This window comes from Capricornis sumatraensis, chromosome 16, assembly GCF_032405125.1.
Source record: "Capricornis sumatraensis isolate serow.1 chromosome 16, serow.2, whole genome shotgun sequence".
NCBI classification, from domain to species: Eukaryota; Metazoa; Chordata; class Mammalia; order Artiodactyla; family Bovidae; genus Capricornis; species Capricornis sumatraensis.
The window spans coordinates 49,055,808-49,078,070 of record NC_091084.1 but is presented as its reverse complement, the minus strand read 5'-3'; the positions used below and the strand labels follow the sequence as shown (position 1 = coordinate 49,078,070).

The following is a 22,263-nucleotide window of genomic DNA, read 5'->3' as shown; positions in this document are numbered from 1 at the left end:
TTCCGTGTTTTCCCATCATCCCCCTCACCTGTGGTAGGAAGGAAGAGAAGGTGCTGGGTGGAGTAGGGGTAAACTGCGTGTCAGAGACGGAAGTTCAACAGACTGGGTACCGGGCTTTGAATTCCTCCCCAGACTCAGCCCCCAGCCCAGGACCATCTAAATATTCTCCAGAGACCTGCTTTGCCATTTTGCCAGGGGGACATCAGGAGTTCAACAGTTAATTCAAACAAATGAGGATTCTCTTTGGGTTTACACAGTTTGTTGTCTGTCAGACACGATTGTTGGGATATAATTGGGAAGGGGCTCTAGAGGAGTTAATATCTAAGGAAGATAGAACTTGATGGATTTCCCCAACAAAATAATTGAATTTACATTTGCTTGGATGCTTATAATAGAATTAAGAATTGTGTCCTATTTGAGAATTAGGCTGAGAGTTTCCCAAGACCTGAGCTAACTCCCGTAAAAGTAAATATTGATTTGTCTGTAGATTGAGCCAAAAGGTGGGGGGAGGGGATGTTATTTATGGGTCTGAGTATCTTGTTTCCTCACAGCTGAGGTGAGAGCAGGCTGCCTGACTTTAGGTACTCTGCTGACTTAAGAGATGTCTGAGAAGTTATTGTACATTTATCCAGGCAACTAATATCAGTGAGAAGATATTTCTGAGATTTTTTTTTCCTGTTGTGGGATAATACTGCCTTGCTTAGTGTTGTCACTTCATATTCCTTTTGCACCAATTTTCTTTTCTTAGAGAACAGGACTGCTTAGTTCACCAAATAATGCACATGTTATATTGATCACCATGGCTGATTCTTCCTATGCTCTATGAGTGACAGATTGGTCAGTATGCCATATACTCTTAAGAAATAACTTCCTGACATTCACTTTCAGTGTAAAAAAATCCTGGATTTTAAGTGTGAAAGCCAGGTTTAATATTCTGGATTAGCTAGGCTATTGCCAGCTACACAAAATAAGTAATTAATTTAAACTCCCCATATTTCTGTTTCATTGTCTAAAAGTGAAGTTGCGCAGTCGTGTCCGACTCTTTCCGACCCCATGGACTGTAGCCTATCAGGCTCCTCCATCCGTAGGGTTTTCCAGGCAAGAGTGCTGGAGTGGATTTCCATTTCCTTCTCCAGGGGATCTTCCCGACCCAGGAATCGAACATTTCAGGCAGACACTTTACCGTCTGAGCCACCAGGGAAGCCCTTTCATTGTCTAAAACACTGAAAAGAGCAATTATTTTACTGACTTTTTTCATTCAATTATATATGCATGTAAAAACATTAATTCACTATCTTTGTGCTTTTTTCTTTCTTATAAACTGTCTTCCTTCCCCTCCCTCCCTGTCTTTTTCTTCTATTTTTTTGTTATTTTCCATAGCTCCTTTCCTCTCTATTTCACCCATTTTCTTCTTTATTCTCTCCTCCTTTGTTTCATAAGAATCTCAGGTAAATTATTCTGCTCTTGATTGTGACCCCAAGACTATCTTGGTTTTTTCATACTCTCTTCCTCCAAAGTGGGTCACCATTAAAACTTACTTTCAAGATCAATCAATTACTTTGGATAATCTAGTACGTGTTTTGAACTCAGGTAGATAAAGTACAGGTAACCAGCTTAATTATCTGCCCAGCTAAATCCAGAAGGAGAGAAAATAATTACATGAATAAAGCTAACAAAATTTTAGAGGGCAGACATTTCCTACTTAGTGTCATTTTCTCATGTTGCACACTGAAGATTATTTCACACCATTATAAGAGGAAATAAGTCCTTCCTCCCTGTAAAGAACATTTCTGACTTCCTGGCCCCCAAAGTTGCCCACAGTCCAAGCTGCTTGGAGGCCCCTGTTCCTTTGATTACCAAGGATGTAACTTTGTCATCTCCTTCTGAGGGTAATTAATTCAGTTCCTTCCCCACTGGTGCAACCATAGAAATTTTTCCCAAAAAGATTCTCATCACTCAGCTTTCTTACCCTTCTTTGCTTGGGGTGTTTTTCCTTTATTCAGACTCCCCAAGAGCCTTTGATCTCTCTCACTCTGTACACAGTGTTGAATTAAGTCTTTGACAATACACTCTCCTGGGAAACAGACCATAGGGCCTCGGGGTCCAGGTGTCTAACAAGGGCACCAACCATTGAAAGTAATGGAGATGGAAGGAGCACAGAGGAGCCAGAGGCCATAAAATCAGCCTCTAGAGCCTTTGAAGAGGCCAGTTCAGGTGTTTTTTCCAACAACCAGAAATAGAGGCAGTGCAAACTTTGGAAGCTGGTAAGTCCTAGTTGAGGCCAGGAAAATTGTGAGGAAGGAGACAATGAAGAAAGGTGAGTCCAGGAGCCTGGAATGAAAAGAAGATGAAATCTTTCAATAGGGCCTGATATAGATGTTGACTCTGTCAACACACTTAGATCCTGTGGCCATACAAAGTTGTTGACCTCAAACAACTGTAGACTCAAAGCCCCCATCCATATCACGGCTAGAAGACCAAGGTGGTGTGCCCGGCTGGGTCAGGACCTTCCTTTCTTCTCTTGTCTTAAACACATCTGTGAGCCAAAGTGATCACTCTGTTTCTAGTCAATCATAGCTAGGTTCAGACTTTCTGTTATCATTTGGCTTATTTAAGACTTATCTGTCCTTTCCAAACTCTCAACATTTCATGGTCAGGGATCATGTCCTGTTCTTTAGCACTTGGAATAAGGAACCATTATGACCACTCCTTTGTAAATATCAGTCTGTGAGTGTAACTAATAGAATTAGTGGAGTAATTAATGAAATTGGAGTATTGAAGATCAAAGCAATGCCGCAGATGGCCAACAAGTCCTCATTTCTCATATTAAGAGGCTTGAGTTTCATTGAGGAGAATATGTATATAGAGAAAAAATGTTCCCAGCTATTGAGGAATTTAAAAGGATTCTAAGATGGGACTAAAAGTATATTGCTATACTACATTAGTGTTATATGAGGTCTGAAAAGGACATTTCTTCCCTGTGTCTGTTAAAAGACTTTTGATGATGTTCTTGACTCCAGTTTCTCTGTGCCTTCAGTCTTCCTTACACTAAATCTAGGTGTCCTTCTCACCTCTCAAATATTAATATATCCTTCCTTCTCCAGCTACCTGCCTGTGTTCAGATATTGATCACTTTTCCTCTGGACTCTTCAGGATTCTCTAAAAGGCTGGTGTGTGATTCTCCTTTGTCCCATCTGTAGCATGGCACTTCCCTGTGTCAAATTCTCTGTTGATTCCTTAGGATGTACCTGACAATGCCTACTGCCAGGTGGGCTGTGAATGGCTGCATATGCTCCTGCTCACATTTAAACCTTGTCTCCTGATACTCTGCTCACCTACCTCCTCTCCCACAAAGACCTTAAGATCTACTGGCCCCTAATACCTCATCATTAATCATTACTGAACATCCAACTAGGCAGACCTTTCTTCTCTTGCCGTTGCCTACAAGAGTAACCCTCCCCTCTCCCCAGATGAATATAACCATTTTATGTGTCCTTCTCAGATGCTTTAAGCTTGTTATGTCCCTGGGCTAATAGGGTCTCAGGAAATAATCCTTTCTGTCCCCACAACAACAGCAAAGCTAAGTATCATTTATCTGTTTCACATATGAGAAAATCAGGCACCAAAGAGTTTAAATAGCCTTCAGGGTCATGTAATGAGTATGAGAGCCAGAGCTGGAACTCAGATTTTCAACTACAGAACATTGCTTCATTCATCTGTACTTTTGTCTCTTTTCCACTGCTTGTAAGATCATTTTTACTATAACCACAATTATAAGATGTGTTATATATGTTTATAAGTCAAGTTTTCTCTATTAGTTAATTTCCCTGAAAATAATCATTTTTACTTAATCCACGTTACACATCTATATGCCAAACAAGATCAGATCTGAAAAGGCACTGATCATTTTCTTGACTTTTCAAATAGTTTCAGTCACTCTGAGAATCTAGAACTTGATTAATGAGAAGGAGAAGGCTTTTTAGAAGAGATAGGTATGTTTTCTATCCTCCTTATTTCTCTGATTCATACTAAGAATAAATTCTCTAATCGCAAATGGAAATACAAAAAGAGACACAGATGTATAGAACAGATTTTTGGACTCTGTGGGAGAGGGAGAGGGTGGGATGATTTGGGAGAATGGCATTGAAACATGTATAATATCATGTAAGAAACAAATCGCCAGTCTAGGTTCAATGCAGGATACAGGATGCTTGGGGCTGGTGCACTGGAATGACCCAGAGAGATGGTATAGGGAGGGAGATGTGAGGGGGGTTCAGGATTGGGAACTCATGTACACCCGTGGTGGATTCATGTTGATGTATGGCAAAACCAATACAGTATTGTAAAGTAAAATAAGTAAAATTAAAAAAATAAAACAAATGGAAATACAGAACTGAGCTAATACATAGCTGTCCCTACCCCAGATTTGACCCTTGAGCCCCTGAATCTTTGGTTTCCTAAAGCCCTACACTGAGTAGAAAGTTGTGTTTGTTTATTGCATAGTCTGTATTTAGAAAGTCTAGGATATTGAAAGTGAAATTCTTTGGATCAAGAAAAACCCTTCATTTCCTTCTCTGGCAGCCAGCATCTGATACCTTCTCATACACACGTCACTCTCCTGGAGGCGGCGGCTCAGGTGGGATACATGAGCAGCATCAGTAGCCCCAAGTCTACTGAGTGTATGTCTCCTGGGCTGCTTCTCCCATCCCCGCATCCCTGGCTCTTTCCTGGTCTTCAGGTGCTGGAGTCATTGTCGCCACTCTTCTTAGTGTTGGTCAGTCTGATTTTTGTATAGCAGTGAGGGAGTTAAGCCAGAACCCAACACCAAGAAAAAAAAATCCCAACTAGAATCACAGCAGCTAAATTTTCAGAACACAGATTCCATATGCTGAAATAATTGGATCCTGGTCCCAAGGATTCATGGATAATTTTGCTCACCAGGTAAGCAAGCCCTATTTGAGTTTATATGCTGAAAACTTACTCACTAACTATTGAAAACTTCTATTTCACCTTTGGTAACCTCCTGGTGTACCTGGCGATACTGTTTCTGTCACGAGAATAGGAAATTCACAGTCTTTTCTAAAGGACTCAAATCTAATAAAACACTCTTGAAATGTCACAAAGAGAAGCAATAGCAGTTAATCCAGTAAAAGAATGATAAACATTATACCTTGAAGTGAAATCCTCTTTGGAGCTGGACGAAATTGTTGTCCTGGGATGGTGCAAAGGGCTGCTCCACCTCTAATCCAATATTTCCTGAATACTGAAAATAAAGAATCCTGAAGTCAATCCCTGTCCAGTTGTATGGAGCAAAGGGCTTGGCTCCTTTAGAATCAGCTGAACAGAGCTCTCTTCCTTGTAAACTCTGAGGAAAGGAAAAGCTGAGTTAAGTATTTGTGCTGAATGAGGCTAAATCTTATACAGGGGCTGAAAGCACAGGCTCTAGAATCAGATTCCCTGGTTTTCAGTTTGGTTTTGCCACGTGTGTGTCTGTGTGTGTGTCTGTGTGTCTGTGTGTGTGTTAGTCACTCAGTTATGTCTGACTCTGTGACACCATGAACTGTAGCCCACAAGGCTCCTCTGTCCATGGAGTTCTCCAGGCAAGAATGCTGGAGTGGGTTGCCATTCTTTTCTTCAGGGATTGACTCCAAGTCTCCTGAATTACAGGCAGATTCTTTACCATCTGAGCCACCAGGGAATGTGGCTTATGTTCTAGCTTTCCAATTTTGATCAAAGTGCTCAGCCTCCCTTTTCTTGTTCCCTTCATTATCTATGAAAATAATAATATTAGTTACTTTTTCGTGTTTTTAAAAGAGGAAGTGATATAATGCATATAAAGTATTTGGCATGATACCACATGCATGGTAAGTTTTTAGTTAAATGTCAGCAATGATTAACAATGATGAGGATGACTTGAAATCATCACTGAGGCAGTTTCAGAGCTCTAGTGAAAACCCAAGTTTTACTACAATTACAACATACACTTCCCATGGTGCTACATTCTGTTCTACATTTTAAGGACTCTGGATTTCCAGTGTGATCAGGATATGCTGCATGGCATCACCCAGCAACTACTCCTCTCCCCCAGTCTCCGAATTCCTTCTCATCTGCTTCCCTAACTACCAGAGCTGGCAGCACTGGCTGTCCCTGCCCCTCAGTCTCCTCTTCCTCCTGGCCATGGGGGCCAACGCCACCCTCCTGGTCACCATCCGGCTGGAGGCCTCTCTGCACGAGCCCATGTACTACCTGCTCAGCCTCCTCTCCCTGCTGGACGTGGTGCTCTGCCTCACCGTCATCCCCAAGGTCCTGGCCATCTTCTGGTTTGACCTCAGGTCTATTGGGTTTTTTCCCTGCTTCCTCCAGATGTTCATCATGAACAGTTTCTTGACCATGGAGTCCTGCACATTCATGGTCATGGCCTATGACCGCTATGTGGCCATCTGCCACCCTCTGCATTACCCGTCTGTCATCACTAACCAATTTGTGGCCAGAGCCACCGTCTTTGTAGTGGCCCGGAATGCCCTTGCGTCACTCCCAGTTCCAGTCCTTTCCGCCAGACTCAGATACTGTGCAGAGAACATCATCAAGAACTGCATCTGCACTAACCTCTCTGTGTCCAAACTCTCCTGTGATGACATCACCTTCAATCGGCTCTACCAGTTTGTGGCAGGCTGGACCCTACTGGGCTCTGACCTCATCCTTATCATTCTCTCCTACTCTTGTATCCTGAAAGCTGTGCTAAAGATCAAAGTTAAGGGAGCTGCTGCCAAGGCCCTGAGCACCTGTGGTTCCCACTTCATCCTCATCCTCTTCTTCAGCACAGTCCTGCTGGTCCTGGTCATCACTAACCTGGCCAGGAAGAGGATTCCCCCCGATGTCAGCATCCTGCTCAACATCCTGCACCACCTCATCCCCCCAGCTCTGAACCCCATTGTTTATGGTGTGAGAACCAAGGAGATCAAGCAGGGAATCCAGAAACTTCTCAGGAGGTTATAAGAGGTAAAATGCGACAGGCCAAAAAATTGGGAACAGAAATTGCTAACAGGCAATAATTTCATCGGAAGGACTGATGTTGAAGCTGAAACTCCAACACTTTGGCCACATGATGCAAAGAGCTGACTCATTTGAAAAGACCCTGATACTGGGAAAGATTGAAAGCAGGAGGAGAAAGGGATGACAGAGGATGATATGGTTGGATGGCATCACTGACTCAATGGGCATGAACTTGAGCAAGCTCCAGGAAGTGATGATGGAAAGGGAAGCCTGGCATGCTGCAGTCCATGGGGTTGCAAAGAGTTGGATATGACTGAGTGACTGAACTGAGGTCTTGACTAAGCAGCCTAGGTTATGTTGTTAAACCTCTAGCTGCCCCATTGTTCCTCACCTCCTCTTCCCTGATACAAGCTCCTTGGTGGTCATTAATATGAACCATTAGATTTGCATGTTTTTTGCCAGATCCCATGGGAGTATTCACATGCTTCTTCCCCAAAGCCTCTTTGCCTCTGATTGTCAAGTCTTGCTAATTCTCCCTGTACATCAAGTTGATGACCACATACACTGCTTAAAGTTCTGCCTCCATCTTTGTAGTTCACTCATGACTTAACGCTGTAATGTGACAACATTTTAGCTTGCACAACGTAGTAATATTCATTACTAGGCCTGGAACCTCCTTAAGGCCATTAACGAGAAGAGAAGGAAAGTCATTTAAATGAGGTAGGCAAAATAAGGTCTGGGGCAACCGACTGTATAATTTATGCCCCTATGTTTGCTCTAACCAGTGATCCCCAACCAGTTTTGTGGAAGATAATTTTTTCCACAGACTGAGGGTGAGGATGGTTTCAGGAATATTCAAGTGCATTAAATTTATTGCGCATTTTATTTCCATTATTATTACATCAACTCCACCTCATATCATCAGGTGTTAGATCCCGAAGTTCGGAGACCCCTGACCTAGGCAATTCCCAAAATACAATCCTGTTGGAATGGGCTACTGCTATGCCTACCAAGGGAACATTTCATGCAAGTTCAGTTCTGTTCAGTCACGCGGTCCTGTCCGACTCTTTGTGACCCCATGAATCGCAGCACGCCAGGCCTCCCTGTCCATCACCAACTCCCGGAGTTCACTCAGACTCACATCCATCGAGTCAGTGATGCCATCCAGCCATCTCATCCTCTGTCATCCCCTTCTCCTCCTGCCTCCAATCCACCCAGCATCAGAGTCTTTTCCAATGAGTCAACTCTTCTCATCAGGTGGCCAAAGTTTTGGAGTTTCAGCTTCAGCATCAGTCCTTCCAATGAACCCAGGACTGATCTCCTTTAGGATGGACTGGTTGGATCTCCTTGCAGTCCAAGGGACTCTCAAGAGTCTTCTCCAACACCACACTTCAAAAGCATCAATTCTTTGGCACTCAGCTTTCTTCATGGTCCAACTCTCACATCCATACATGACCATTGAAAAAACCATAGCCTTGACTAGACAGAACTTTGCTGTCAATGTAATATCTCTGCTTTTCAATATGTTATCTAGGTTGGTCTTAACTTTCCTTTCAAGGAGTAAGCATCTTTTAATTTCATAGCTGCAGTCACCATCTGCAGTGATTTTGGAGCCCAAAAAATAAAGTCTGACACTGTTTCCACTGTTTCCCCATCTACCTGCCATGAAGTGGTGGGACGAGATACCATGATCTTAGTTTTCTGAATCTTGAGCTTTATGCAAAGATGGGCTCAAGAAAGGATAGAAATGATAGGGACCTAATAGAAGCAGAAAATATTAAGAAGAGGTGGCAAGAACACACAGAACTGTACAAAAAAGAGCTGAGCTTCATGACCCAGATAATCACGATGGTGTGATCACTCACCTAGAGCCAGACATCCTGGAATGTGAAGTCAGGTGGGCCTTAGGAAGCATCACTATGTATAAAGCTAGTGGAGGTGATGAAATTCCAGTTGAGCTATTTCAAATCCTAAAAGATGATGCTGTGAAAGTGCTGCACTCAGTATGCCAGCAAATTTGGAAAACTCAGCAGTGGCCACGGGACTGGAAAAGGTCCGTTTTCATTGCAATCCCAAAGAAAGGCAATGCCAAAGAATGCTCATACTACTGCACAATTGCACTCATCTCACACACTGGTAAAGTAATGCTCAAAATTCTCCAAGCCAGGCTTCAGCAATAAGTGAACTGTGAACTTCCAGATTTGTTCAAGCTGGTTTTAGAAAAGGCAGAGGAACCAGAGATCAAATTGCCAACATCCGCTGGATCATTAAAAAAGCAAGAGAGTTCCAGAAAAACATCTATTTCTGCTTTATTGACTATGCCAAAGCCTTTGACTGTGTGGGTCACAATAAACTGTGGAAGATTCTGAAAGAGATGGGATTATCAGCTGGGCTGTACGTAGCATAGGCTAGAATCAAAATTGCTGGGAGAAATATCAATAACCTCAGATATGCAGATGACACCACCCTTATGGCAGAAAGTGAAGAACTAAAGAGCTTCTTGATGAAAGTGAAAGAAGAGAGTGAAAAAGTTGGCTTAAAGCTCAACATTCAGAAAACGAAGATCGTGGCATCCGGTCCCATCACTTCATGGGAAATAGAGGGGGAAACAGTGGAAACAGTGGCTGACTTTATTTTTCTGGGCTCCAAAATCACTGCAGATGGTGATTGCAGCAATGAATTTAAAAGATGCTTATTCCTTGGAAGGAAAGTTATGACCAACCTATATAGCATATTGAACAGCAGAGGCATTACTTTGCCAACCAAGGTCCGTCTATTCAAGACTATGGTTTTTCCAGTGGTCATGTATGGATGAGAGGGTTGGACTGTGAAGAAAGCTGAGCACCGAAGAATTGATGATTTTGAACTGTGGTTTTGGAGAAGACTTTTGCGAGTCCCTTGGACTGCGAGGAGATCCAACCAGTCCATTCTAAAGGAGATCAGTTCTGGGTGTTCATTGGAAGGACTGATGCTGAAGCTGAAACTCCAATACTTTGGCCAGCTGATGCAAAGAGCTGACTCTTTTGAAAAAACCCTGATGCTGGGAAAGATTGAAAGCAGAAGTAGAAGGGGAAGACAAAGGATCAGATGTTTGGATGGCATCACCTACTCAGTGGACATGGGTTTGGGGAGACTCTGGAAGTTGGTGATGGACAGGGAGGCCTGGCGTGCTGCAATTCATGGGGTCACAAAGAGTCAGACACAACTGAGCAAACAGAACTAGATAAGATCCAGTTTGGATAATTCCAGGAATACAGAGTTGATTTAACATTCAAACATCAATTAAAATATTTCACTATATTAACAAACAAAAGCCCCTATAATCACCTCAGTAAATACAGAAAAACATCTAACAAAATGCAACCTGCCTCTTACCCCAGATCTTTAATATGCTAATGATATCAGAGAAATTTTGAATCACAGAATACAATACAAAACCTATGAACATTTTGAAGTCATTTTCATCCCTAGCACTTGGAACAGGAGAGGATCAGCCTTAGAGGAAACTAGGTGAAAGAGATAAATTTTATGGCAATCTTTACTTCGCCCATGCATTCGCATGAGATTGTGGTGCCATTTCTGAAGTTGTTGAGAGGGAAGAAAGCTGCGGAGTGTTTGTCATGGCTGAGATATATGTAAGCACAGAGCAGGCCCTCTGTAGTTTCAACTGAGGTCTGTATAATCTTACTTAATAGTAGACCCTGAAAAGAGAAGTGCTGGGGCAGATATAATTGGTGATTAACTAACAAGCCTGTTTGCCTCAGTTGTAGAAAACAAGAAATATTAATGCCCAGGAGGCAAGGAAGCATTTCTCTGACAATCACAAAGCTCACCTGGAGGATTCACAGCCTGGAACTTGCTCTTTTATCCCTGATTCCCTCTACCCCTAGGTGCACTAGACTAAACAAAGTATTCATATCTTAAGGAAATATGAGAACAAGATTTTAAAAAATAAGAAAATAACAAGCACTATGAAATAAAGGCAATGAACTAAACAACACACATTGTAGGCATCAGAATTAATGACTAGTTAGAAAAAATAACTATTGCAGACAAGTTGGCTATATTTAGCATGAAAGTACAAAATAAGCAATTATTTGGTAAGTAAAAGCATTGATGCCCTCAGAGAATTAATGGAAGATATTGGAAATATAAATTCAGGAACAAAATAGTTGACGTGAGGCATCCAGTGGATGAGTTGAAGAGCTGAGAGCTGAATTAATGAACTGTCTGTAACCAAAAAAAAAAACTTCCCAGTCATAGTAAATAATGGTCAGAAGATGCAGAAATAAGGAAGAGAGAATGATTAAAAGACTTTGTGCAAAGGGGCCAAAATGTAAATTTGGTCTAATAAAAAATTACATAAGGAAATAAATGAATGGAAATGAAGAATTGCTCATATATTTTTAAAATGTAAAACTGAAAGGTGTTGTAAAGAGACAAATTAGATCCTAATAAAGAAAGCTCCTACATATACTATGGTGATTGTAAGGCAAGCATGGAGAAAAAGAGAGCAAGCCAGACATTCACGCAGAGAAAGATTTATTATAGAAAGAATGAAAGTGACTGGCTTTAGAATAAAACTAGTGCTCTCTTTTTACAGCTGACCCTTCTTATACCCTATCAATGGGAAATTATGCCCCGGAGGGAGGGGGCCTCAGTTTATCTTTGGCCCGCAGCTGGGATCTTGTGGTCAAGTAGTTGAAGGGGTCTCATGGGTTGGGTGGACATGTAGTCTTGAAAAACTAGCACCAGAAGGGAAAAATAGGATATCACCTTAGGGAAAAACAGGATGTGGCCACTGTGACTTCACCCCTTGTTCGTCAGGTCACCACAATAGGCCATATTTTAACTAGATGCCATGAGACTCTTGTGAACCCTGACGGTGATATCAGAGGAAAAGAATAAACTCTTAAGGCTGCATGTGATTAGATAGATTCCTAAACAAGCTCGGGGATTCTGATATTTGTTGGCATTTGGGAGAGTTGACATTAAAGATAAAAGGACAGAGAAACATAAGTAAATCAAAGTAGCAATTTTAGTAATAAAGAAAGAAAATCACCAAGCAGAAAAATTAACATTACCTGTGAAAGTTTTATAGATGACCACAAATTGTTTTATACTTCTCCATGAAGTTGTTTACTGTCCCTCCTTGTGAATCTGGGTTGGCTTTAGTGATTCACTCATAATCAAAAGAATATGGCAGAAGTGATGCTGATTAGAAAAGATGTGTAGAGAATAAAAATCTAAAAATCCCTACACCGATACTGTATACTAACGCATATATATGAAATTTAGAAAGATGGTAACAATAACCCTGTATGCAAGACAGCAAAAGAGACACAGATGTATAGAACAATCTTTTGGACTCTGTGAGAGAGGGAGAGGGTGGGATGATTTGGGAGAATGGCATTGAAACATGTATATTATCATATAAGAAACGAATCACCAGTCTAGGTTCGATGCAGGATACAGGATGCTTGGGGCTGGTGCACTGGGATGACCCAGAGGGATGGTACGGGGAAGGAGGTAGGAGGGGGATTCAGGATTGGGAACTCGTGTACACCTGTGGTGGATTCATGTTGATATATGGCAAAACCAATACAGTATTGTAAATTAATTAGCCTCCAATTAAATAAATTTAAATTAAAAATAATAATAATAATAAATAAAAATCCCTAAAATTTTTTAGATAGAATTCTAATAGGAACTCACTTTGCTCTATAATAGTATGACTTACAAAGCATTACTAATAAAAATATTGTGTCACTGCTTTTAAGTAAAGTCGGACACACCAGTGATGGAACAGAAACAGAGACCTGTATAAATTAGAATCTGGTATGTAATAAAGCTGAGGAGAAGGGGACGACAGAGGGTGAGATGGTTGGATGGCATCACAGACTCAATGGACATGGGCTTGGGTAGACTCTGGCAGTTGGTGATGGGGAGGCCTGGCATGATGCAGTTCATGGGGTGGCAGAGTCGGACACGACTGAGCAACTGAACTGAACTTAAATCAGTGGAAACAGGATCAATTGTTCCTATGTGGAGAATAATAAAGGTAGAGTCATATCTAACACTATAAACAGGAGTGGTATTCAAAAAATACTTAGTAACTAGTAAAGCACTTCCACCAACAAAACAGAAGATACTTAGGCCTTGCTCTAAAGCTAGGCACTGGTAGACCCTGCTCTTCAGGCATTAACCCACTACTTGATGGATCATGGGGAGGTCTAGATACCAAAAAGGGGCCATGGTTGAGACTGGCTCACAGTAGAAAACAGTTATAAAAATAACAAGCAGTATTATTTGTATTTTCACACCTCATATGACTATAGCAGTGCATACTAAATAATACTTCTAACTCTTGACAATATAAACCACAAGTAGATGTCAATATATCAGTAAGAAACATGATAACATGTTTAAATTAAACATTAAGGCAAACCAAAAAATTAAACAAAACTTTGTGATTTTGTGGAATGTTCTGGAAATACAATCCTCAAAGAAAATCTATTTATAGAAAAATAGCTTGACTTGATCAAATTTAAAGATTTTCATTAAGTAATGGACAGCATGCACTAAAATTGACAGCCGTATGACAGACCAGGAGGATATTAACAACATCTAGTCAACAGGGGCTTTAATATATAATTACACAAGAAAAAAATTTTAATATGCAAGGAAAACAGCAATTAACAGAAACAGAAGGCACAGGATGTGAATATGTAATTCATACTACAAAACTAACAAATGGATAAATATACATAAAGAAAGCTCAATTATCAGAAGAAAATAAATTTAAAATAATGAGATATTTTACATCCATTGAGTTTTCCAAAAAAGTATCAAATGGTGTAAAGAATGCGAAAAATACAAAAAAATGTCAGGAATTTCTTCTGGGATTTTGTAAATATTTTGGAGAGAAATTTGGTAATTCCTACTCAAATTAGCTCCTCTGTCCATGGAATTCTCCAGGCAAGAATAGTGGAGTGCGTAGCCATTCCTTTCTCCAGGAGATCTTCATGACTCAGGGATCAAATCTGAGTCTCCAGCATTGCCTGAAGATTTTTTACTGTCTGACCCATCAGGAAAACCCGATATTTATATTTAAATATGTGTATATTTTTATAACTGAAAAAATCATATATACAGTTACTGAGTCCATAAAGAGAGTTGTACGATGATATTGACAATAGAGGTAATTAATTTATGCTAACAATTAATTATTTCTGTCCTTTATTGAGCCCATCTTTGCATGAAATGTTCGCTTGGTATCTCTAATTTTCTTGAAGAGATCTCTAGTCTTTCCCATTCTGTTCTTTTCCTCTATTTCTTTGCATTGATCACTGAAGAAGGCTTTCTTATCTCTTCTTGCTATTCTTTGGAACTCTGCATTCAGATGCTTATATCTTTCTTTTTCTCCTTTGCTTTTCACTTCTCTTCTTTTCACAGCTATTTGTAAGGCCTCCTCAGACAGCCATTTTGCCTTTTTTCATTTCTTTTCCATGGGGATGGTCTTGATCTCTGTCTCCTGTACAATGTCATGAACCTCATCCATAGTTCATCAGGCATTCTATCTATCAGATCTAGTCCCTTAAATCTATTTCTCACTTCCACTGTATAATCATAAGGGATTTGATTTAGGTCATACCTGAATGGTCTAGTGCTTTTCCCTAGTTTCTTCAATTTAAGTCTGAATTTGGCAATAAGGAGTTCATAATCTGAGCCACAGTCAGCTCCCAGTCTTGCTTTTGCTGACTGCATAGAGCTTCTCCATCTTTGGCTGCAAAGAATATAATCAATCTGATCTGGGTATTTACCATCTGGTGATGTCCACGTGTAGAGTCCTCTCTTGTGTTATTGGAAGAGGGTGTTTGCTATGAGCAGACAGAAGCAGAAGATATTAGGAAGAGGTGGCAAGAATACACAGAGGAACTGTACAAAAAAAATCTTCACGACCAAGATAATCATGATGGTGTGATCACTCACCTAGAGCCAGACATCCTGGAATGTGAAGTCAAGTGGGCCTTCGAAAGCATCACTATGAACAAAGCTAGTGGAGGTGATGGAATTCCAGTTCAGCTATTTCAAACCCTGGAAGATGATGGTGTGAAAGTGCTGCGTTAAATACGCCAGCAAATTTGGAAAACTCAGCAGCGGTCACAGGACTGGAAAAGGTCAGTTTTCATTCCAATCCCAAAGAAAGGCAATGCCAAAGAATGCTCAAACTACCAAACAATTGCACTCATCTCACACACTAGTAAAGTAATGCTCAAAATTCTCCAAGTCAGGCTTCAGCAATATGTGAACCGTGAAATTCCAGATGTTCAAGCTGGTTTCAGAAAAGGCAGAGGAACCAGAGATCAAGTTGCCAACATCTGCTGGATCATTGAAAAAGCAAGAGAGTTCCAGAAAAACATATATTTCTGCTTTATTGACTATGCCAAAGCCTTTGACTGTGTGGATCACAATCAACTGTGGAAAATTCAGAAAAAGATGGGAATACCAGACCACCTGACCTGCCTCTTGAGAAATCTGTATGCAGGTCAAGAAGCAACAGTTGGAACTGGACATGGAACCATAGACTGGTTCCAAATAGGAAAAGGAGTACGTCAAGGCTGTATGTTGTCACCCTGCTTATTTAACTTCTATGCAGAGTACATCATGAGAAATGCTGGGCTGGAAGAAGCACAAATTGGAATCAAGATTGCCGGGAGAAATATTAATAACCTCAGATATGCAGATGACACCACCCTTATGGCAGAAAGTGAAGAGGAACTAAAAATCCTCTTGATGAAAGTGAAAGAGGAGAGTGAAAAAGTTGGCTTAAAGCTCAACATTCAGAAAACAAAGATCATGACATCTGGACCCACCCTTTCATGGGAAATAGATGGGGAAACAGTGGAAACAGTGTCAGACTTTTTTATTTGGGCTCCAAAATCGCTGCAGATGGTGACTGCAGCCATGAAATTAAAAGACACTTGCTTCTTAGAGGAAAAGTTATGACCAACCTAGATAGCATATTAAAAAGCAGAGACATTACTTTGCCAACAAAGGTCCATCTAGTCAAGGCTATGGTTTTTCCTGTGGTCATGTATGGATGTGAGAGTTGGACTGTGAAGAAAGCTGAGCGCCAAAGAATTGATGCTTTTGAACTGTGGTGTTGGAGAAGACTCTTGAGAGTCCCTTGGACTGCAAGGAGATCCAACCAGTCCATCCTAAAGTAGATCAGTCCTGGGTGTTCTTTGGAAGGAATGATGCTAAAGCTGAAACTCCAGGATTTTGGCCACCTCATGGGAAGAGTTGACTCATTGGAAAGGACTGATGCTGGGAGGGATTGGGGGCAGGAGGAGAAGGGGATGACAGAGGATGAGATGGCTGGATGGCATCACTGACTTGATAGATGTGACTTTGAGTGAACTCCAGGAGATGGTTATGGACAGGGAGGCCTGGAGTGCTGTGATTCATGGGGTCACAAAGAGTCAGACACGACTGAGTGACTGAACTGAAATGAACTGAACTGAACAATTAATTATAGGTCACATGGGTGTTGGCTACCTATATGAAAAAGGGCAAATGCACATAAAAGAAACTGAACGGCAGTTTAAAATAATGAATTACATATATGAACATATTGGAGCATGTATATATATTTTTAATATTTAGGGTTGATGGAAAATTAAGTAGCAGCAGACTTACAACCCTATGACCTTTGTATAAATTCACCACCAAACTATCCTCCCATAAATGAGCATAGAACTAAATAAGCATACTAGTGACTAATTAGAAAGACATTTTAAGTGCACTTGAGTTTTTACTTTTCCGAAAGGGAGACAACAAGGAGGAATGTTGAAGCATGCAGACGAGAAATAAAAATAAAGCAAAGGGCCTTAGAGAAATTGAAAAAAACATGTCCCCATAACTTGAGATAAATGATTAATTCTTAAAAAGTTATTAACAAAAATAAAAAATAAACAACAAATTATGTTTCCTAAAAATCAGTTGTAATCAAATCCCATTTAAGAATCTTTTAAAGCAAAAATTAATGTAGAATTTTCTTCCTGAAAAACGCATTGCATTTTCTCAATAATGTTTTGTTCAGTTTTCTTTTACACTTTTATCATTATAATGTCATGATAAATTCATGATAAGATAACATTGATCTATTCAATAGCATGATTCAGGATGTACCTATCTAATAGCAGGTGCAGGAAATCCAAGAGAACTTCTGAGTGAAGTTCCTGGATCTATGGAAGTACCAAGTGTGCATGTACAAATTAGTATGAACATGTAGGGATGTATGTAAGATACGCAAACCCAGGAAATGAACTAATTGCCTACAGAGCACCCTGTGTATATATGACTCCATCATTAGAAGTACTTTCTTTTGAAAAGCAAAAAGATAATTTTTCTCCCATCTGCCTGCCTTCCTAGTTCAGAATGGCTTTTTGCTCCAAAGGGAGCAACAATGGAGAAGTTCCCAAGGGGCAGAGTCCCTTAGGCTCCAGAGGTATAACTACCCCAGGTACTTCAGGAACTATCTAAGGCTCCAGTATCCAGGGAGCCAGACCCCATCTTCACATCTTTGGCAAGCAAGTCTCGGTGAAGGGTGCCTGAGAGGCAGCTGTACCAAGATTAACCAGAAAACAGGAAAGACCTATATCTTCATTGGTGATCTGTGTTCCTCACTATTCCTGAGTCAGTACTGCTGAAGTAGTCGGAAAACCAGGTGGAAGATGCTGCCTCCTGTCTCAGGTGAGTAAGCACAGGTGAGATCCTCTGCTCTGGGACCTCCTTCCCTCCTTTGTCCTTCTCTTCTTTGGTGGCATCTCTTGGTGGCAATAGAGAGGCAGAGAAGCTGGAGTTTGCTCATAGGAGATTAATAAATAGTGGAAGAGTTGGAAAATGCATCATCTAGGGCCCATTGGTAAAAATGGGGGTATTTACAACTATAAATATGGTCATTTAGGTGCCCTAAGGCAAACCTTCTGCCCACAAACGCTTCAGTCATGGAGCAGGAATTTAACCTAGTCTATATAACTTCACAGACTGAGGACAGAGACCACAACTAGGGGTCAGTGGGGATCTGAAAATAGTTCCTCAGTTTTCAGATCAGATTGATTTTCAGATTAAAGGGTTTCAAAAAGCTGTGGCTGCCAAAACAAGAAAATAATGCTCAAAGATCAATGAAGTATCTGGCACTGGATACCCTCAATAATGTCTATAATTTTGGAGAGATGCCTTACAGGTCTATCTGAGTTTTGTGCAGTTTTGTTGTCCAGTCAGTAAGTCGTGTCTGACTTTTCACGACCTGATGAACTGTAGCCTGCCAGGCTCCTCTGTCCATAGGATTTCCCAGGCAAAGATACTGGAGTGGGTTGCCATTTCCTTCTCCAGGGGATTTTCTCAACCCAGGGATCCAACCCATTTCTTCTGCACTGGCAGGTGGATTCTTTACCACTGAGCCACCAGGAAAGCCCTTTGTGGAGTTAGGTGATCTCTAACAACATTTCCACTTCATGAAACAGGGCTTCCATAGTGCTATGCTGTGGCTTAACCTGAAGCTTAGGAGAAAGCTTGGGTGTCTATGTCTCCACTTTAGTCTTGAACCTTCAACTTTCCTGGCTTTTTCCTACTCCTGGCTAGAACCAGTATCCATTAGCCCCAGGTCTTCAGCCCTAGCGCGGTAATTGGCAAGTTTTGATTGCAAGCAAAGATGGAAAAGGAGAGGGTGAGAAACTGACGCTTCTTTACTTCTAAGGTTGAACAGGTTTTTCAGTGCTTTTTGAATGACATGGATTGAAGAACATGTAGGAACAAACCTTCCAGAGATAAAGAGGAGAAAAGAATGGTCAATTAGTAGGAAAAGAGACAAAATAATCTTTTTGCATTGTTCTCAGAAATGTCATCTTATTACTAGAAATAATTATCCCAAAGCACTTTAGGAGATGAAAATCATGCTTCTTCCACTAGGTTTCCCCGTGGATATTCTTGTCTGAATTGCTAATTATTCCAGTACCCTCTGAAGATCATTTCAAGATTTTCCCTGCTTCTATGCAGGGAATTATGAATTCTTTCGAGAATTACTTTAAAATCCTCAGATAAGAAAAGTATCCTGGAGATGGTGAGATTTGGGGTTATAGTTTGTAAGATGGAAAAGGGAAGCAGATTGGAGATGGAAGGACTCTAGAGGCGGACTTCAACACCTTCACACTATTGTAATCAGAAGAATCAGCTTTTCATCTTTAATGACAGGTATTGCTCCCCAATAGCTATGAGATATTTTCTTACTCTCCTTTTAAGGTTGTTTCTTCCAAAGATTAGGAATCTTACTAATATGAAAATCTGACAAAGAGAAAAAAAGCTATTCTTATCAGGATCTGTACCTATCAAATGAAAATGAATTTTTAGGCAAAAAGCAGATTAACTAACTTTATTTTCAGTGTATAGTTTTTAAATTACCTAATTAAAGAAAAATAAGTATAAGTGAATTGTCAGCTTGGGGAAGCTGAGGAGTTAGAGTCATTTTCTTTTGCCCTAGTTTGTGCCAGGATCTGCTGCTTACTTGGTTTTACTGCTATCATTTCAGTTCAGTCGCTCAGCCATGTCTGACTCTTTGCGACCCCATGAATCGCAGCACACCAGGCCTCCCTGTCCATCACCAACTCCCAGAGTTCACTCAGACTCACGTCCATCGAGTCAGTGAAGCCATCCAGCCATCTCATCCTCTGTCGTCCCCTTCTCCTCCTGCCCCCAATCCATCCCAGCATCAAAGTCTTTTCCATTGAGTCAACTCTTCGCATGAGGTGGCCAAAGTACTGAAGTTTCAGCTTTAGCATCATTCCTTCCAAAGAAATCCCAGGGCTGATCTCCTTCAGAATGGACTGGTTGGATCTCCTTGCAGTCCAAGGGATTCTCAAGAGTCTTCTCCAACACCACAGTTCAAAAGCATCAATTCTCCGGAGCTCAGCCTTCTTCACAGTCCAACTCTCACATCCATACATGACCACAGGAAAAACCATAGCCTTGACTAGACGGACCTTTGTTGGAAACGTAATGTCTCTGCTATAGTTCAATCATATGTATGGTAGTCTATGTAGTCCATAAAAGCAAAAAAGAGGAAGAAACTTAGGAGTACAAATTTGGAGATTCACCTTTCACAAAGTAGTTTTCTAAGTTATTTCTCCCTTATTTTAGTTTCTATAAAGATTTAAAAGCTCTAATAATCTTGAATAAATCCAGCATATATAGACAAATCATATCACTCCAGTTCTATTTTTTTAACATAAAAGGAATATACCAGTAGTATGGCACAAAGGATATACAAATAAATTTCTTTGGCTCTGGAAAATCTGCTAGGATGCAACAGTTTCACTTAATTAAAGCAACTTATTCTACAATATCTTCATGCACCTTGAATCAGTAGCTAAATTTTATCCTAATTTTACAGATCACTAAAAGAAATATATGACAAAATATGACAGCACATCAAAATGGCAGCATCTCCACTGAAATTTCAGACTTCCTCCTGAACTGTTTTGTCAGGTCCCCCAGCTGGCAGCACTGGCTGTCCCTGCCCCTCAGTCTCCTCTTCCTCCTGGCCATGGGGGCCAACGCCACCCTCCTCATCACCATCCGGCTAGAGGCCTCTCTGCACGAGCCCATGTACTACCTGCTCAGCCTGCTCTCCATGCTGGACATGGCGCTCTGCCTCACTGTCATCCCCAAGGTCCTGGCCATCTTTTGGTTTGATCTCAGATCGATCAGCTTCTTTAACTGTTTCCTTCAGATGTACATCATGAATTGCTTCCTTGCCATGGAGTCCTGCACATTCATGGTCATGGCCTATGACCGCTATGTGGCCATCTGCCAACCATTGAGGTACCCATCCATCATCACGGACCAATTTGTTGCAAAGGCAACCATCTTTATTGTAGCCAGAAATGTCCTTTTCACAGTGCCCATCCCCATCCTCTCCGTACGACTCCATTATTGTGGGAGAAATGTCATTGAGAACTGCATCTGTGCTAATATGTCTGTGTCCAGGCTCTCCTGTGATGATGTCACCATCAATAGTGTCTACCAGTTTGCTGGAGGCTGGACTCTGCTGGGATCTGACCTCATCCTCATCTTCCTCTCCTACACCCTCATACTGCGGGCTGTTCTGAGACTCAAGGCAGAAGGAGCTGTGGCCAAGGCCCTAAGCACATGTGGCTCCCACTTCATCCTGATCCTCTTCTTCAGCACCATCCTCCTGGTCTTTGTCCTCACTCATGTGGCAAAGAAGAAGGTGTCCCCTGATGTGCCAGTCTTGCTCAATGTCCTCCACCATGTTATTCCTGCGGCCCTCAACCCCATTGTCTATGGGGTGCGAACCCAGGAAATCAAGCAAGGAATCCAGAGGTTACTGAAAAAAGATTGGTAATTAAGACAACTTGGATCTCTGCATCCTAAAATAGGATGATTTTTGAATCAATAATGGATGAGTGGACTGAAGTTCATAAGTTTTACTCTCAAATTGGATGAACTGTCTATGTGTCTCCCTTCAATAATGCTGAAGTTTCATTTAGAGTTTCTCTTTCTCTCACTCCTCAATCAGGAATTTTCTTGGCCCTTTCTCCTTTTTTCCCCCACACCTACTATCCTATTTTGTATAAAATACTATGCTTTCTTAGGGAAGGCTCTAAAGTGAAAGATTTACTTTCCTGAATAGCCAACTGTTAATATGACATAAAATTTATAATGTGAAGTATACAACTGTGGATATTTGGTGGATTGTGTTGTATAATGTGTAATGTCTTATTATTCCATGGTAAGGAATATACTGGAGAATAAAAATAAGAGTTGACATTTCAGTCCTGAATGGTGGAGAATTGCTACCAGTCTTTAATTGGGTCTTTATCTCTCATCCTTGAACCACGTGATTGTCTTTCTTTGCCAGTGATTCTGTTTCTGGTCCCTGCTCTGTTCTTGTCTGGGCCTTTGTCTCTATCTTCTCTTCTAGAAAGCAAGGTGATTTCTGGCAATGTACATTGCAAAAAAGCAAGATGTTCTTCTGAATTGCTCATGAGTTATCAATGAGTTTTATTAGATTTAAGAGACTTCTAAATTCTCATGACCACCTGTCATTGGAATCCAGAGTGTCACCGTATCTGGTATGCAGATAGAGCTCTGCTAATGAGTTGAAGAACTGTAAGCATTATAAATACGATCTAGTAATAATTCTGAAATATAAAACAGACTAGATGGACAATGTTTTCTTTTCTT

At 40.9% G+C, this 22,263-nt stretch overlaps 2 protein-coding genes across 2 annotated transcripts; both read left to right on the top strand.

The window, feature by feature from the left end:
- The first annotated feature begins 6,054 nt into the window (after positions 1-6,054).
- Positions 6,055-6,996, top strand: LOC138092819 (olfactory receptor 56A4-like). The gene has a single exon (XM_068988864.1). It carries the CDS (start codon positions 6,055-6,057, stop codon positions 6,994-6,996), a length of 942 nt encoding a protein of 313 aa, XP_068844965.1.
- Positions 6,997-20,473: 13,477 nt separating this feature from the next.
- Positions 20,474-21,421, top strand: LOC138092820 (olfactory receptor 56A3). The gene has a single exon (XM_068988865.1). The coding sequence runs from the start codon at positions 20,474-20,476 to the stop codon at positions 21,419-21,421; it is 948 nt and encodes a 315-aa protein (XP_068844966.1).
- The last annotated feature ends 842 nt before the right edge of the window (positions 21,422-22,263 follow it).